At 49.6% G+C, this 19,267-nt stretch overlaps 1 protein-coding gene across 1 annotated transcript; it reads right to left on the bottom strand.

Annotated features, from left to right (window-relative positions):
- Nucleotides 1-3,244: 3,244 nt before the first annotated feature.
- LOC142570637 (uncharacterized) lies at nucleotides 3,245-17,643 on the bottom strand. The gene is made up of 6 exons (XM_075678998.1): nucleotides 17,460-17,643; nucleotides 9,516-9,607; nucleotides 9,066-9,217; nucleotides 7,059-7,117; nucleotides 5,479-5,556; nucleotides 3,245-3,413 (listed from the first exon to the last, which is right to left on the bottom strand). The coding sequence occupies exons 1-6, from the start codon at nucleotides 17,641-17,643 to the stop codon at nucleotides 3,280-3,282; spliced, it is 699 nt and encodes a 232-aa protein (XP_075535113.1). The 3' UTR covers nucleotides 3,245-3,279.
- Between the last annotated feature and the right edge of the window lie 1,624 nt (nucleotides 17,644-19,267).

The following is a 19,267-nucleotide window of genomic DNA, read 5'->3' as shown; positions in this document are numbered from 1 at the left end:
AACTTCAGCTTCTCAAACTTGGAGCCAAATTCACCCTTTTGACCGTCCTTAGCTCCGCGAGCCCGACGCGTCACGAACTCCTCCGCTAGCATACCGTACTAACGTCTGGCCTATCCAAAACCCAGTACCGTACGTTCTCAGGTAACCGACTATAAAACTATTCCAGCCCGAAACACTGCAGAACTTTCTCGTGCTCACCAAACGCTTTTTCTTTTTTGAGCCACTCCTGCATGTTTGACATAAGCCTGTAGGCAAACTCTCTATATGACTCACTTCTGCCTTTCTCATTTTCCCGAAACTTCCGACGGAACGCCTCCGCTGACAGCCTGTACTTCTTTAGCATACTCGATTTCACTTTGTCGAAATCCTCTGCCTCCTCTCTCTTCAAGCGAGCGACTACGTCGGTCGCCTCGCCGCGTAATAAAGGGAGCAAGCGCTGTGGCCACGTTTCTCGAGAGAACCCCGGCTTCTCGCACGTTCGCTCAAAGTTAACCTTGAACAAACCAATGTCCTCTCCAAGCTTATAATAATAATTTTTGGGATTTTACGTGCCAAAACCACTTTCTGATTATGAGGCACGCCGTAGCGGAGGACTCCAGAAATTTTGACCACCTGGGGTTCTTTAACGTGCACCTAAATCTAAGCACACGGGTGTTTTCGCATTTCGCCCCCATCGAAATGCGGCCGCCGTGGCCGGGATTCGATCCTGCGACCTCGTGCTCAACAGCCCAACACCACAGCCACTTAGCAACCACGGCGGGTCCTCTCCAAGCTTTCACGGGCGCATCAGGTCAGTCATTTTGAACGATACTCGTTATCCTGCCCCGTGTGCCTGACTTCCATTACGAGCGCGTTCCATCTCTACCTCGAGACGCTTCATTTCCAAAGCGTGTTGACAGTCGCGCGCCTCTTTTTCTTTCTTTTTTTGCTCTTTACGTTCGCGCTCCTGTCTTTTTGCCGTCTCCCTCTCCTCAATGGTCTCAAGGCCTTCCTACAGCTCGTCATCCTCAGCTTCTAACTCAAGAACAGCCCTTAGCAGTTCTGGTTTTCTGAGTTTGTCTGAGATATCCAGACCCAACCCTCTTGCAAGCTCCAGCAATTTCGGTTTGCGCAACGACTTCCAATCCATGGCTGCTCTGAATGCTGCTGTCTCTACTGCCTACTATTGTCTTGCCGCAAACTAATCCGGCAGCAACGACAACCACAATTACCAGCTCTGTTTCTGACACTAACAAAAGCCTGGCAAAACTCAAAAGAAGAGAGTCCCGCACTCACCAAACCTCACAGCCAAGAATTCAGCGCCGTCGTTCCGCTGCAGGCAACCAGTCATCACACAGGGCTCGTTGCACTGCTCCCGGATGGTCGTTGTGCTGCTCAGAATACAGTCAACCGCGTATCTTCGCTGCTGGCCTCCGTTGTCGCGATCTCACCGCTGGCAAACAGTTGTTGCAGATGGGTCGCAAGCCCCCAAGGGTAGCGTTGGCCTGGCGGCCTGGGGCACAGCTGGAGGCATCCGAAGGTCCTGGCAAAGGATGAGTCGACTGCTAACAGAACAACTTGTTTATTTTCGCATCGCAAAAGAGCGGCCGGTCAGGTCGACCGAAGTGGAGAAACGGGAGACCACGTTACTCGACGGAAGAAATCGAAGCCTCCCTCTTGGCGTCCGGGGGCAGCTGGTTTTATACTCTCGGAGCCAAGGGCAAGAAGGAACGCCTCGATAGAGGCGCACGTGACGGCGGCGCCCGGGAACGTTGTGACAAGAAGTGACGCATCCGCCGTGCCGGCGCCGGTCAGACCTCCTCGCTTCACAGTTGGGGAGCTCCTTTCCCCGGCTGCTGCTATTTGACAAGCGTGGGCACCAACATGCACACACACAAACACACACGCACGAAGACACGTGGCATTGAAACATGCCTGGACGCGCTTGGCGGGAGGCGTTGCGGCAGCGCTGAACTGGCCAAAACGTCCGCCGCTTTGAACGAAGCCCCGGCGTCCGTTGCATCCGCGCCGGCTATACCGCACGTCAGAGGCGAAACGTAACAATGCTTTCCTGCACACCGTAAGCTGCAGGATTTGAAACATAGCGGGCCCAAACTCTACGTCGATGTTACTTAGCGGTGAATTGAAATAATCAGCAGTATAATTGAAGGCTGAGCCTAATAGCACACAATACGACAAAAAATTGTGCAGCAGCAACACGCCTTGATAATTGCAGAATCTTTGTGCGTTCCTTGGTTCTTTCGTTTCGCGTGAAGAAACATAGCATGAAAAGCGTCTGGGAAAATATTCACCCTTAGCCCTATCACCGTGGCCAAGCTTAAACTAGGGGAAGAAAATGATAGGAGTGTGCTAAACACATCAATGACAAACTTGCCCGTTATCATGCACGGATACCACAATTCTATTTGCTACTACTCTATACAGTGTCTTGAAGGGTAGTAAAGATCAAGATGTTGCATGCATAGAGAAACACAGCCTGCTAGACAATAAGCGCAAGTTCGCAGCACAGGAGAAATGTTAGCGCCTTCCACAGCAGCGCACGCGCAATACAGTTATGCGCTAAAACTGCTGGCCAGACTCAAAGAATCAAAGAATCAAAGTGCATCACTAAGATAAACGCATTCGCCATCCGTGGCAGTAAGTTGCAGCTTCTGTTCAATCGGCTGCAAGAGCACGTTCCATCCATTACCAGCGACAGCTCGAGCAGCGCAGGCCGCCACAATTATGTTCGCAAGACTGATATCGCCCTATCGTAAAACTTTCTGCTTACGTCGGCAGCTGCCACTGCGGTTTAAGGTTCGTGAATTTACTTACGCTTACTTTAGGCCCAAGCAGAGAAGTTCGCACCTGCGTTATCATTGCACACCCGCCTGTTATCGACTACGGCGCTAACGTTTTTTAGCAGTATCCATCGTAATCTTGTTAATTTTACGAAAGTTTTTAGATTTGAGACGAAACTTCTGTCGAAAGACATTTCTTACATCGAAATTTGTTCGCAAGTTGTCTTTGCGAATTCTACCTCTGGCGAATATTTCTGTGCAGCTCAATAAAGACCGATACTACATGACGCGCATGATTTGAATTTACACAGCGCTTCATGCGTTTGCGAGGCAAGGAATAGCACGTTTCGTTTATTACATCAGTGAGTATTCACTGCTTCCAACTGGCGCTCCAAAATGGTGTGGAATTTTGTTTAGCCAACTGCCAGTATTTGGCCGAAAAAAAAACACAATTCTCGCGCAGGTTTATTGGTTTATTGCTGATATCAGCGAATGTCACCTACGGCTTGTCATGATCGCAATCGAAGTTGTACGATTTAAGGAAGCTGAGGGACTTCTCCTTCTGAACTCTTGTCTTGAAAGAATCAATCTCAGACTGTGTCCAGCTTTTCTTGTACGTCACGTAGCGCCACACTGTTTGAAGAGTAAAAGAAAAACACTAGTAAATGCGAGAGGCAACAGCGATGAAACGATTCCCGCTTTACAGGCGAGATCATAGAGAAAGTACAATAAAATGTATGATGCCGGGGGAGCAGCCGGAGCTGAAGTGTTCGTGGCCGACGCCTAGGCGAGGATGTTCGCCCGATCCCCGAATAACTCGGCGGACCTTTGAATAAAGTTCTTCTGTTTTTTAATGGCAGTCTGTGTACGACCAAGTGGAACCACTGTTTCTTTCACTATAACTTTTAGATCTTGTAGCCAAAGAAAATTTCTTAAGTGGCAGAGCTGGCTTTCGAGCTAATATAGCTCTGACATACCGCAACTCAAACCCATAAAACGAGGCGCATGCGAACTCTGCACACGCGCAGTGGTTAAGTACTCGTTCGCATTCGCGTTGCTTCAGCGAGTTGTTGCGAAGGAAGACCTGGCAAACAGAATATTCTAAGAAGGCGTCAAGTATGCGTGTAAAAATAAGAAATTATATATTGAGCCAGCTCCGACCTGGTTCAACGGTATTATATATATAGCAAATCCGCAAAATAGACACTTCTTTAGGGCAGTGGAAGACATGATGCGCAGCCAGGTTGCCAGATTACAAATGCCTTCGTGTGGAACCTGTATTCGTAGCTCATTGGTCTTTGACCTACAGTGGCTTAATAACTGCGATACGGTTGAGCCGGGACTTATTCCTAACGCGAGAACTTTCGGCACGAAGCTAATTTTTTGCGCGAACTGGTATCACATCACGTTTTCTGTTGATCGCAACAGACATCGGATGTTAAAGAGACAGCGCCGTCGTCCAGTATCGGCTTTTCGCTTACATGCCTTCAGATTGCGGCAGTAAACTTTGAATAGGTGAGTCCGATGCCTAATTAGTTTGATCGCCACGCCATTCCTTCAACAGAAGGGAGTTGTCCGATGGCAATTAATATAGTTGAACGAAATTCTGTGGTAGCAACCGTTCCGCCTTTCCAAATACTCTTACCCAGCTGTTCAGGCAAGCCAGGCTGAGACCGCTTACAAGCCTTTTTTTAAGAAACGAAGAATACCAACAAACATAGACGAAAGTACTAATCCTTTATGTACTACCTCACTCTACACATACCTAATTTTGGTCAGCAGTCAAAAGATGGTTTCAATTTGGTTCCACTAGGCAAGGAATCTAATGTTCGTAGTAAGCAGGCGCAGCACGAAAAAAAACGAAATAATGCGAACCGGTAATAGCAACGAATTTTCGCGGCAATGTTTTTAATGTAGCGCGCACATTGTTTAGGTAAAGCCAGTCGCCCATGGTAACGGCAAAGTGACATTTTATTCGCTGTCATGGGGCGTTATAACGTAAAGCTATTCCAATTCCGCAATCAGCCCTCCACGATTAGTAAAAAAATGTTTGGGTCACACCCCCTTCGCCTGTCTGTCACGCGAGATCACGAAAACTGCGACAGCTCCCCACCTGATACGACGTATACACACTGGTTCTGCATGAATAGACCGAATAAAGGAAAGAAATTATTTCTGGTTCGGGGCCTTTTCGCCAGTAGCTTTCTGGCTCAATCTAGGCAATTTTATTCGTCTAGAAAGCAAACAAAAAAGGACATCCCATAAACGAGGAGAACGTTTGATTGCGCTGTTCACACAACGCTTCGAGTCGCCGACCGGTGCTTGCGCCGGCGGTTACGTACATTTAACGCCAGGAGAGTGCAATAAAAGAGATTAATAATATTTGGAGTTTTACGTGCCAAAACCACTTTCTGATTATGAGGCACACCGTAGTGGAGGACTCCGGAAATTTTGACCACCTGGGGTTCTTTAACGTGCACCTAAATCTAAGCACACGGGTGTTTTCGCATTTCGCTCCCATCGAAATGCGGCCGCCATGGCCGGGATTTGATCCCGCGACCTCGGCTCAGCAGCCCAACACCATAGCCACTGAGCAACCACGGCGGGTGCAATAAAAGAGATCGGAATACTTTTACGCTGTACGGTCCATGCATTCAATATAGTCGATGCAGGGCATTGTGGAAGACGCTGCGCCTACCTGATCCGTCTGGATAGCACTCGAGCTGAACCAGGTACTTGCAGTTGTCAGTGTCCAATATGAGGGATCTGCTTTTAGCTGTAGAAAAAGAACACGGGGATGACACAGCCAGTTATTGTCAGTCATACGATGTGCTCGGAGCTCCAGTTTAACATACTGCAATCGTGAAGCCCATGAAATAGTTTTGTGCTTGTGTGACAGCTACATACAAAACAAATTGAGCAATACCTTCTCTTCGTGTCGCATTAAACGCTGATGCACAGAGCGAAAATGACTTGCATTTTAGTCACAGAGCGGCCCGCTGTGACTAAGCTTTGTTCCCTCCTTGGATTGCTTTAAATGGACTGATGGAAGAATATTCGACGGACATATGTCAATTGCATGCTATTTCAAAAAAAAAAAAAAAGCTGAGGTTGTTTTGTGGGAAAATCAATGCTTGAACACTTGCCTGCGCTGATGAACGTGCCTGTGATACATACATAACAAGCTATAGACTCTGCAGGTGCACGTTACAATAACGCCGAAATTTTAATGCACCGAATGACTGAATTCTCTTGCCAAGCACCACGCTGAAAGGCAATGTGATTTTGAAACAAACGCCAATTTTCCTGTAATCTTTTCGTCAACTGCAAATAATGCGTTCTTTTACTGCTGCACTGTTCGAAGCGTCTGGCAAGACCCGAAATGCACGGACATGCAGTGACGGGCCGAGTTCTAGCTTCCAACTGATCTATTCAGGATAACTTAGGCCGAAGTAAACATCAGGCGCATGCGTATAAAAACAGCATTCCCTCCAGAAACGGCAACGAAAAAGGACCTTCAACTTCCTTCAGCTATTTTTACGACTCGCAGTTATTATTTATAACCACTGTGATTGCCATGATAATCTCAAACATTGTACTTATTGAAGCCAGATAAGGAGATATGTACCGGTGTTAAATAGAGCGTCGGTGGCGCTTTCCCATTATCTTAAGTTACTACAAGTACGCGACTTATACATGCTTGGTTAGGAGCGCGATGATGCACATAGGAAGTGAGAAAAGTGACAGGACAGAGCGCTCTTTTCGTGTCGCTTCTCTCATTTTCCATGTATGTCGTCGCGCTGCTAACCAAAGATGCAACATTACCAACACGCCCTTTCAGCCAATCTTGCGGCGTCTACAGCAACGTAGTTGTACAGTCGCACTCTTTACAAGATGAAAGCGCATATTGATCTCTGATAAAATTCCTTCGCGGTTCTATTCTATGAGATTCTGGTCCTGGTAACCGTATGAGATCATTTTAATACCGCGACGCCATTTAAAGTACCACACATTGAACCTCCAGACTAGAGGTTACGGCAAACTAAGGTTAAAAGAAGAGTGCACGGTAGTATTTTTACCGCGATACTCTCACTGCATTGTGAGGGTTCCGAATACATTTAAACAGCATCTCTTAGTTAATCAAAACAACAAGAAACATTGCGCAAGAAAGGTTTTCTCACACCGCGATCTAGATAGACGTACGGAAGTGAGGAGTAAACAAATATCCACAAGAGCTACCACTCTAAAGAAAATATGTTACTGCGACTGCTCGCATACTTCCGTCTCCCAGGTCCCTCTCCAGCTTGTTGCTCCCGTCGACAGCGGTGTACAGGTATCTGTGAATGAAAACGTCAAACTGTTGTCTTTCTTCACCAGCATGAAGAACGACTGAATGGCACTTATAGAAGAAATGGAATCAACCGTAAGTGTATTACACTATTTCCGTAACTACTGCTGTATTTATTGGGTTGCAAAATACATCCTATTTGCAGAACGAATAGGCGAAAGGCTTTAGTCTTTCATTCGCATGTCCAATCCAAGGCGCGCATTGTTATGCAGCGTCGCGGAAATCGTGGTATCTCCTTGCGCGCTAGTGCTTTGTAAACTGAAAAAGTGTGGTTCACCCGCCGCGGAGGCTTACGGGCTACGGGGTTGCGCTGCTAAGCAGGAGTTTGCTGGATCAAATCTCGGTCGCGGTGGCCCCATTTCTGCGGGGGCAAAATTCAAAAGCGCCTGTGTGCCACGCACCGGGAGCACGTTAAGGATCCGTTGGTGATCTAAATCAATCCGAAGCCCCTCACAACGGCGTGTCTCATAATCGAATCGCGGTTTTGGCACGTAAAACCACAGAATTCAATTCAACATTGTGGATAACTTTTCAGGTTCATTTCTTTTTCTTTCGTTAGCTCAGTTTTGCCTTTTTATCAATAAAAACTTGCGCTTCCCTACCGGACAATACTGAATTTATGATGTCACGAGATCACCGTCTGAAAGTTTATAGAAAACTGTCCGTGCGTGCCGCTCGTCTAAGCATTTCATGCATTGAGCTCTCTTTCTGAGCACGGATTTGCTTTTCAAGAAGTACAATGCACCTACGCCGAGGACAAGATCCAATACTGATTTCCTGTTACTATGAAAAGAGCATTACCAGATATTCATTGATCTGTTATATTTGCAAATGCTAGGGACACTGAGTCTTTTTATTAATAGATATTTACTATTGGCTGCTTCACCGTCTGTCTAGCTGGATTCGAAAAAAGCGTATATCTTACACTAATAATCACATTGTTCATTTTGTTGACCACTTAGATTTGAGCAATAAGACTGCAGAGAAAATTAGGTTGCAGGCTTAAATACTGTCAGCTAGGGGGGCTATCTCTGTTCAGAAATATTATGGCGTGATCATAAGCTAATGTGTTTCACTCAAGGAAATTCAGGCGATCGACTAACAGCATAAACGAGCAACCTGTGTTTTGAAGTTGCTTCTGCGTTCACGCGGACAGTCAGGAAGGCCACAATGAGCCCACCCCTCACGTAAAACCCCGTCGGGGGCATTTGATGCACCAGAAATCAATAAATAAATCATATTAGGGACGGCCGGCCAATAAATCACTCACCTGCTGTACCGGCTAATACGCACAGTACACCACCTTTTCCGCTTTGACACACATTACGATGTGAGTGATGCGAAGGATACGCTTTTTTGTAAACCTACTGGTCAGTAATCCTAGGAGACAAATGACATGTAGCACACTCGCAGTATAATAAATATTTGGAAAATCTAATTAACTAGAACTACCATTCACTTACGTACTTATTGGTCGATTGAGGGGGTGCGCTTTTATAGCCTCGTGCACTGTAATGGTCTTAACGGAGTCGGATCAGAAAATTAGGTTGTGCCGTAATTTGCCAGGAAAAAAAACAGTTTTGTGGTTCGCCTGGAATTCACTACATTGGATTCTGCAAGCAATCTCAACCTATTCCTATATTCCATTCCCAGTATTTGAAGTACGCCTTCTCATTCGTTGGGAATATTCCTTTAGTCAAAGAGTGCATGAAATACCTTTAAGATAATGGTCGTTCAACATTCACTAAACGACTGCCTACACATGTTACAATACGATCTACCCACTGGATTGCACATGTCATGAAAATCGCAGATGCTTCGGAGGATCGAGAATCGGCTCAATTATTTACCACATCTTTCTTTTTTGACTTATTTTTTTTAGTTATCAAGAGTTCGTAGCGCAATCGAGTACGTCTGAGTACGTTTGACAAACTTACGGCGTCATCCGGCAATCTGCTGTGGAGTTGACGGCATAGCAGACGAAGTCACCGCGATGCGACTGATCGATGCTGTCCCGTGCGCAGAACGCAGATTGATTTGGTGGTATCCATACTGCCCACGAATCTGCGCTGAAGCCGCACCTTAGTATCTGCGGAGAGAGAGAGAGAGAAAGATTTATATATAAGTCATAAGGGAAATGTCAGGATATTAACCATGCTGAGCTCGGTAGGCTACTCTGTACTGGGGAAGCGGCAAAGGGCACTGAAAGAGGAAACGCCCAAGACCCTGCGACGTTGAATTTTTACCTATCACACATGAGCGTACCAGGCTCGCTACCTTTGCGGAGGCCCGCCCGTGCTTCGGTCATCGCGTCGGCTTAAACAGAGAACTTCAAAAACGTTTCCTGCGTCATGGCGCATGCAAAGTCGGAAGATGGAGCAACGTACCTTTTCTAGATTAAATTTTTCTAGCGCCTCTGTATTGCATGCTTCATCATAGGATGCTAACGCCGTCATGAAAGAGGCACAGCAGGCTGCTACTGCAAGCATGACGTCACGAACAGCAAACATTAATTCTTTTCTTGGTAGCTTTCCTCGGCAAAAGCTCCAAACGTAGTGTAGATCCTATCCACGTGTCTGCGTCCTTAAATAGCACGGAGCGGTATATATTGACTGGCGTCCCGCCCAGCACGTACGTTGTTGACTGCAGATGATAAATCACAATGCTTAAAAAATGAAGGTTTAATAAATATACCGAAACGGATAACTACCGGAATCGCATCAGATGTGCATCTACATGTACATCGGGCATCCTGCATGGCAGTTTTGTTTTTATAAACCATTCAGTACACGCGTGCAGTGCGGTTATAAAGAATGCGTTTTTTTTCTTTTAAAATACTGTAAGCAACTTCCCGCTTTAAATTTTTTTCATTTGCTTTTTTTATAGCTACAATGACCTACAGGTTCAAAAAAACTAAATTCAAGAGCAACTGCGACACATGCAGTGAGTGAAGGTCGCGTTCATGCGGTAGCTCTACACAGCAAAGTATTTCTAGGTATTATACTTGACTCTAAGCTTAATTTCCGTCCACACATCAAATATCTCAAAGCCAAATGTCTAAAAGCAATGAACGTACTGAAAATGCAGTCTCACACAACAAGCGGTAGTGGCAGGAAGTGTTTCAAGAACGTTCACAAGAGCCGTATTCGATCACGATTAGACTATGGTACCCTAGTATACTACCCTGCCGCCCGAGCGCACTAAAACTTCTGAATGCCATCCACGATTTTGTCATGCTCCTGACCACCGGCGCTTTCAGAAAAAGCCCCATTGAAAGCTTATATTGTTACGTAGGAATACGCCGACGAAAAGCTATATACAAGTGTAATTACAAGGTAATACGCCGCACTTGGCAAACAGGCAACAGCGCGCGCTAGCCTCTAATCGTCGTCATCGTCTTCACCCTGCTCGCCTCTTTGTCATCGCAGATACAGTTCCGTAGCACTACCCCCAGCGGTAAAAGCGCCGTCCCGGAGCGACTAAATGCCGGCCTCGGAAGCCGTGTAGTAGACCTTGAGCCTACTGACGTGCACAACAACACTAGATGCCAGAGTAGAGGACGAGGTTGAACGCACAGGATCAATTTCGTACGTCCGGGTGTCTGGCGCAGCACGCAGTAGGGCCCTGTATATCGCGAAAGGAGCTTCTCTGAAAGTCCGACGTGACGAGAGGGCGACCACAGGAGCACGAGCGCACCACGCGGAAACTGTACGTCACGGTGGCGGGCGTTGTACTGACGCTTCTGAGTGGACTGCGAGGCCGTCAGTCGTGTACGGGCAAGCTGGCGTGCATGGTCCGCGAGGGCGATGGCGTCGCGCGCACACTCACTTGTTGAGATCGCAGCAGGAGGAAGTGCCGTGTCTAGGGGCAAGGTCGGTTGGAGACCGTAAAGTAAATAAAATGGAGAAAATCCGGCGGTGTCGTGCCGGGAATAATTGTACGCAAATGTCACGTAAGGAAGGGCAATGTCCCAGTCGTGGTGGTCCTTGGAAACGTACTTGGACGGCATATCGGTAAGAGTACGGTTTAACCGCTCTGTCAGGCCATTGGTTTGGGGACGATATGAGGTAGTCAGCTTGTGTTGAATGAAGCAGTAACGCGCAATGTCGGCGATAACTTTCCAGAGGAAATTACGACCACGGTCACTAAGCAGCTGTCGCGGGGCGCCATGAAGTAAGATAATGTCAAGCAAGAGAAAATCCGCGACGTCAGAGGCGCAACCGGTAGGGAGAGTCCGCGTGATAGCGTGGGACTTTCCCGGTGGCGTAATCAGGTGGCGTAATCAGTTGCGACGGCTACCCATTTGTTCCCAGAGGATGAGGTGGGAAAGGGACCGAGGAGGGCTAATACAACACGAAAGAACGGTTGCACAGGGACGATGATCGGCAGGAGATGACCGGCAGGTAGCACCTGAGGTGTTTTCCGATGCTGGTAGGGATCACAGGCAGGAACATAGCGTCGGACGGAGCGAGCGAGACCAGGCCAATAGAAGCGGCGACGGACGGGGTCGTACGTGCGGGTTACCCCAAGATGTCCTGCAGTGGGTGCGTCATGCATCTCAAAGGGCACAGTGTGTCGTATATGTATTGGCACGACAAGAAGAAGACCAGAGCCGTCAGGGAGGAAGCTCCTTCGGTACAGAATGCCGCCCTGGAGGACATATCGGCGAGCGGATGCGTCTGTAGGTGTAGAGCGCAGACGCTCGAAGAGTATTCGCAGCGATAATTCTCGGTACCGCTCATCGGCGATGTTAGCGAAGGCAGACACAGAGAAAATGCCCTTGGCGGTATACTGTCGGCGTCGCCAGGCTCGTCTACCGGGTAGTGAGACAGGCAGTCAGCGTCCTTGTGTACTCGGCCAGATTTGTAGATGATAGAGTATAATATAGAGTATAGAGTATGACAGAGTAGAACCAGCAAAGCGTGAGATGATCTGTGACAAGGGAAAAGGGTCGGCCATATAAGTATGGGCGGAACTTAGCAACCGCCCAAACTAGGGCCAGACACTCAAGCTCAGTGATGGAATAGTTGCGCTCCGCGGGCGAGAGGAGCCTGCTCGCGTAACCGATAACACGGTCGTGGCCGTGCTGGCGTTGTGCCAGTGCTGCGCCAATTCCGTGACCGCTGCTATAATTACGGACTTCGGTAGGCGCAGAAGGATCGAAATCGGCCAGAACGGAAGGCGTTGTGAGAAGGTCAATTAGAAGCGAGAATGCAGAGGCTTCGATATCTTGAATGGGACGTCTTTTTTCAAAAGCGCGGTTAGTGGTCGTGCAATGACCGCGAAATTTTTCAGGAAACGGCGGAAGTACGAGCAAACGCCGATAAAGCTGCGCACATCCTTGACACACTTCGGAACTGGGAAGTGCATAACAGCATAGATCTAGCCTGAGTCCGGTTGCACTCCGTTCGCGTCAACGAGATGTCCAAGGACGGTATTCTGGCGACGGCCGAATTTGCACATCGATGCATTCAGTTGCAGACCGGCTCGCCAAAAAACGTCCAGGACTGCTGAGAGGCGCTCGAGGTGCATAGCGAACGTTGGGGAGAATACTATAACGTCGTCCAAGTAGCACAGGTACGGGGGCAATTTGAAACCGTGAAGAAGGGAGTCCATCATGCGTTAAAAAGTGGCAAGAGCGTTACATAGACCAAACGACATGGTTTTGAATTGATAAATACCGTCGGAAGTTACAAAGGCAGTCTTCACGCGGTCGAGATCATCCACCGCAATCTGCCAGTAGCCGGAGCGAAGGCCAATAGAGGAACAGCGAGCACCGTGGAGGCAGTCAAGGGCGTCATCAATCCGAGGTAGGGGATACACGTCCTTTTTGGTAACTCTGTTAGGGTGCCGACAATCCACGCAAAAGCGCCATGAGCTATCCTTCTTTTTGACCAGTACAACAGGTGACGCCCATGAACTACATGCTGGTTCAATAATGTTCTTGGCAAGCATTTTGCGAACTTTGGCGAGAATAACTTGACGCTCAGCCGGTGTTACTCGATAAGGGCGGCAATGAGTAGTAGGGGCATCGCCGGTATTGATGCGATATTTAACAGCTGTAGTTTGGGACAATGGACGATCGTTAAAGTAAAAAAAATTACCGACGATTACGTTACTTCCTAATGCGAAATTTGAGCCCAGCAAATAAGCTGTTTCACCTTTTCGATAGATTGAGGCAAAGAAATCGAGCAACACATGTATGCGCTATCACAGAATTTTTTTTTATTTTTCACACGTATTCCTTTAACAAAGACTCCACTAGGTAAGCTTCTGCTTCGGCGGCACGCACCTCTGGATTCTGACGGCGACGGCGCTGGGCCTCTGCTCTGGCAGCTCGTTTAGCAGCAGCAGCAGCAGCAGCAGACGGAGGACTTCCATCGGTCGTCTCGCTCATGGCTCAGAAAGAACTGGCAGATAATTTCGCAGTGGCGAACGGCAGCGGCAATTTCGGCTCGGGCGGTGCACATATACAGATCCGCCGCCACCGATCTGGCTCTCTGATTGCCACCGCACAGGGGTTGCATTGGAGGAGGAGCGAAGAAAGGAATTAAGTTCGAGCCGGCGCTTTGACAACCGGAGACTCGCAGGAAGAGGGGGGAGGGGGGCGGCGTGTACACCCAACGGCAAACGATGGGGGCAGAAGCGCGCGCAGCAAGCGGACAACACGATAAAGGGAGGAGGGAAGAGATAGCAGCGACTGACTGATGCCGCTGACACCGATAGTGAGTCAACCCCATCTGCGGAGTTGGTTTCAGGGACAACGCCGCCGATGCCGACACAAACAATATGATACCCTCGCTTCCGCAGCGCTAAGAACCAGGTCTAGCCGTGGGAAGGTGGTCACGTATTCGTCGACGTGCCGGGGCCTACGTGAAATAACCGGCGCGTCGGCAACTGAAGAGCACCCTATCCGTCACACAAGAACAGGGGGGGGGACCCTTTCCTCCTCTTTCTGCATGGCGGCGACGGTGTTCTATGCAGTCACGTTATCTTGACTCTCTAGCGGCGTCAGCGGCATCCAGCGGTATCAGTCGGTCGCTGCTAGCGCTGGGGGGATGAAAGGGGGGCGGAGCTGGTTACGAGGCCGACGACAACGCCGACGACGACGCGAAACCCAGGAACGGACGCCAAAGAGCTGCGCTCTAAAAATATCCTGGTAGGAAAACAGAACACGGTAGAGCTCACGAGCGTCATTGGGCGGCATGTCCGGCGCAATCAATTTCTGTAAGTCGGCGACAGTACAAGTTGCCGACTGCGATGGTAGAGGAGGATCGGCTGAATTGTCGTCTACCGCAACAGATGCTACTGAGTGATCCGCGAATGAGCAAAGCTGGGGCAGAGACATCCCGCGTGGCAGCACTTGTGTCGTCACGCCAAAATTGACCACTGGCAGGCAGATGCAATTCGCCGTAATAGATAAAGGTCTATGAGGTACTGTGATCACGTGTGTAAGGAGGATCTCTTGCATAGGAGCCGCGATGTAGTGACCGTCGGGGACTGGTGGGGATGACACAAAGTCAAAGTAGGTCAGTGCAGAGGGTGGCAAGCGAACGAAGTCGACGGAACTGAGGTGACTGGGGTGTGGTTCAGCGGGATCCAGAACAGGCAGGTCAAGGCGGAGAGTACTGGCGGAACAATCGATGAGAGCAGAATGTGCGGAGAGGAAGTCTAAGCCGAGGATGATGTCGTCGGGACAGTGGACGATGAGTGTGAATAGTACGATAGGGGAGCGATCGGCGAAGGAGACGCGGGCGGCAGACATACCAAATACAGGGGCTGTTCCGCCATCGGCGACACGGACAACAGGCGTCGTAGCGGGCGCGATTATTTTCCTCAGCCGGTTACGAAGGTAAGCGCGCATTACCGATAAATGCACCCCAGTGTCTATAAGTGCAGACACAGAAACACCGTCGACTTGCACGTCAAGAAGGTTCAGATGAGTGGGCAACGTCAGTAGAGGATTTGGCGGCGTAGGGAGCACTCTAGCGTGACCTCGGGCCGCTGCATCGTCTAGTTTTCCGGCTGGGAGCGGCGTCCGAAGGGAGTCGGCAAATAGGAGCGACGGGGTTGGGGGGAGTGAGATTGTCGTCGTTGGCGCGAAGGCAAACGAGAATAGGGGCGGTTCGGCGCAGGAGAATCTGTGGCGGCATTATCGGAGCGTGCGGCACAGGGACGAGAAGGGCCACCTGGGGGGCGAGAGTAGGCAGTATAAGTAGACGGGGTCGGGCAACTCCAACGACTGCGACAGTGCCGAGAAATGTGCCTGATTCGATGGCAGTGAAAACAAATGGGCTTTTCGTCTGCAGTGCGCCATTGAGACAGGTTGCGGAAACGTGGTGGGTAAGAAGATGCGGGACGGGGCGGAACCGGAGAACCTGGGTGGGTATTAGGGCAATGGGCCGAGCACATGGTGTGAAGACCCATGTTTGTGAACTCCTGGCGGACAACTGCCTGGATCAGCGAAACCATGACTGCAGGTGCATTGGAGGGGCTGGAGTCGAAGGCAGCCGGATAGGCGGCCTCGATTTCACGCCGGACGGTTCTGTTAACATCGCCAGTGTTCTTGGGACGAGGAGCTTCGGCACAGGAAGATGTCGCCGGGGTGTTGGATATACGGGCAAACTGCTGGTAGATGCGTCGGCTTTTAGCGAGTTCCAGGTGGCGGCGCTCTTCTTTAACTGCATCCACCGTCGCCACGTTGTTAAAAACGAGCAAGTTGAAGGCGTCATCGGCAATGCCTTTGAGGATGTGGGAGACCTTGTCGGACTCAGTCATGTGTGCGTCAACTTTGCGGCACAGAGCCAAGACATCCTGAATGTACGGGACGTAGTACTCTGTTGATGTCTGCCCACGGCCGGAAAGTGCCTTCTGCGCGGCAAGTTGGTATCCGTAGGGGTTGCCGAACAAGTCTCGGAGCTTTTGCATAAGCGAATCCCAATTGGTGAGCTCATCTTCGTGCGTCCGAAACCATACTCGAGGCGTGCCACTGAGGTAAAAGACTACGTTGGCGAACATGATAGTAGCCTCCCACCGGTTATTGCGGCTGACGTGTTCGCAAAGGCTGATCCAGTCATCTACGTCTTCCCCATCGTTGCCCGAGAATGCGCCAGGATCACGAGGAGCGGGGAGAGTGATGCAGGTCGTCGAAATGGCACTAGGCGTCGGAGCTGGCGGAGTCAAGTTGTCGCCGGGAGCCATGAAGGAAGGCTCGACGTACCTTCCACTGCGAAGCTCCGTGACGAGGTACAGGGAGCGTCCACCTCCACCAGATATGTTACGTAGGAATTCGCCGACGAAAGCTATATACAAGTATATTTACAAGGCAATACGCCGCACTTGGCCAAGAGGCAACAGCCCGCGCTAGCCTCTAATCGTCGTCGTCGTCTTCACCCTGTTCATCTCTTTGTCATCGCAAATACTGTTCCGTAGCAATATGTAGTATTACATGAGTGGTCACTCCATCTGCATAGATCATACATGAGCTTCACGTATTTCTTTAAAGTGCATTCTAATGTTAAACATCCGCGTTCTAAAACGGTCAACGATTCGACGTGGACTTTTCCATAATCGATCCTCTGCGAGACAGCCTTTTTCACTGCTTGTGGAAAGCTTAGCGTGGAAATGGATGTCCCATTCTTCGAACATCGCTGAACACTTCCAGCTAAGCAGCTACCGCCTTGGGAGTCGCAGCTGATAGAATGTGATATATATTTTGTAAGAGTTACAAAATACGTATTAGAACTCGGAATTCGTATGCATTTCCATGAACTGCAATCGAAGTACTCTTGCTCTGAGTTCTGCACTGACCTTAGTCGCATGCTGGCGTATCTTATGCGGCTGTTGGGTCCTTTTTCTCTGAATCAGATGTATTGAACGCTCATACAAGTATCTTCACTGCAGAAGTCTATGCAGTACTGTCTGCGGTTAAAGACATAAAGATATTAAAACAAGAGAAAGCAATATTGTTTACGAACTCTTTAAGTGTCGCAAAAGCACTTATGTCTTAAGAAAACACAAAAATCGTGTTTTATTGAGCTTTGCTCATCCTTGCGCAATATTTATTCTGCTCGTAGACATGTGACAACGTGCTGTGATCCTGGCCATAGATGTATTGAGGGTAATCTGCTAGAAGATCAAAAGGCCACATTAATGATATCGCAAGCTATTAATCCTACCGCTCCTATTCCTGCTACAGATCTTAAGCCTTTCTTCGCAAACTAAACTGCAAAGCCACTGGCAACGCTTGTCCGACACTGAAACAAACAATAAGCTCCACTTGATTAAGCCAAAGTTAGGTTTCTGTAATAAGCATGTGGGCCCCGGGCAACCTGCGTCCGGAAATCCCCAGACTGGCTCTTCTTGAGCTTCTTTTTGATGGTCTGCACCACCCGCTCGGCTGCACCATTTGAGGCAGGGTGGTAAGGTGGGACCATCATTCGGCGGATTCCGTTCTCCGTCCGCCATGCCCGGTACTCTGTCGCTACTCTGTCGGTACTCTGTAAGCAGGACCATTGTCGGGCACGATGGCGTCTGGCAACCCCAGGGTGGCAAAGACCTGTCGCAGTGCCGCAATGGTTGCTCCTGGTGATGGAGTGGTGGCAGGTACAACCTTCACCTACTTCGAAAAAGCGTCCACCACCACCAGGAAGTAACGGCTCTTGAAGGGCCCACCGAAATCCACGTGCAAGCGGGACCAGGGTCTCTGTGAGAATCTCAAGTGGGTGATTTCCACATGATGGTGAGGCCCGCTGATGCTCCTGGCAGAATTAGCAGCTCTGCACCATGTGAACGATGTCCTGATCTTGGTCTTTTTCCACGCCAGGATGATCCGCCTGCAGCAACTGCAGGATCCTGGACCGGAGGCTATGCGGGATCACCACCCTGGAACCACACAGTAGGCAGCTCTGCTGCAAGTTCAGCTTGGCGGCCTTGTGGCTATAGGCCCGCTGAACCAATTTCTCCATACGGGACACCGCCTTGACCGCCTGACACAGGACTGGGTCCCGGCTTGTCGCCTGCTATACCGCAGATCTGGAGAGTACCTCCGGGTACGCGTACTCCAGCATGAACACTTCAGCAGGTTCTGGAACAGCAGCAGGGACCTCTGGCAGGGGCAGGCAGCTCAGGGCATCAGCGGGTCCTTTCCCGGACGGTAAACCAGTTGGTAACACTAGGTTCCCTGCCTCGAGGCCCAGCGTAACACTCGAGGTGATGGCTCCGCGGGAATTGTCTTGTCACGCCGCAGCAGCGCCAACAGCGGCTTGTGGCCCGTGACCGCCTCGAGTGTGCCACGATCCACCCGAGTTCATGAAGGAGGAAGGGTCTCGTTCACAAGGTAGGGAGCGTCTGTCCGTTGGACAGACGCTCCGCAGCCTGGTAATGATGAGCGATTACTAATCAGTGAGCAGCTGTGCTTGTCCGTATTTATTTGGTGTTGTGACCAATGTTTGCCACCGAGCCTGGCGGGCTAACGAAGATTATGCCCGGAGGGGCGTCACATGCTCGGTACAGTTTCTGGCCCTGCGCTACGGAAACACGACGAACTGACGTCCTATTCTGTCGTCTCAGAATAGGACACATGTATAGTACCCACAATTTTCAATTGACTGGTAATGAACCTCCAATCTGTGGTAAATGTGGTAAGAGGCTGACCGTCCTCCACGTTGTCTTCGAATATCGTAAAGCTGAAAGAGGGAGAAAGAAGCATTTCCCTCTAGCATATCGCTATTGTGTCCTTCTCCATGTCCTCCCCGAGTCACACCAGCGTTGGGCCCTGCCGCGAGTAACCGTGCGCGTCTTTGCCGTGGCCGGAGAAAATGGATCCTGGGGTTTGAGCAAATGCTGAGTGCTTGGATCTTTATGACCCCTTGGTGTAGGCGCAACACACCCTTTTGACCTCGCCTTCCCGTAGACGCCACCCCCGCACTGACCCACGCGAGGGAAATCGGTAGTTCCCTTTTCCTGTCCACCTCTCCAATCTTCGCCTTTCTCTTTACAGTGAATATTTCGTGTCCTCTCTTTATTTCGTCTTCTTCCAATTTCCTAGGCAACGAGTGTTAACCTTGTGTGGTTAGGCAACTTTCGGTACACGATATTTCATTAGAGTAGTTCCGTAGAGCTGGCGCATGCAGGGCCT

Source organism: Dermacentor variabilis, chromosome 2, assembly GCF_050947875.1.
Source record: "Dermacentor variabilis isolate Ectoservices chromosome 2, ASM5094787v1, whole genome shotgun sequence".
Taxonomy (NCBI): Eukaryota; Metazoa; Arthropoda; class Arachnida; order Ixodida; family Ixodidae; genus Dermacentor; species Dermacentor variabilis.
The sequence above is the reverse complement of the archived record's forward strand: the minus strand, read 5'-3'. Positions and strand labels throughout refer to the sequence as shown.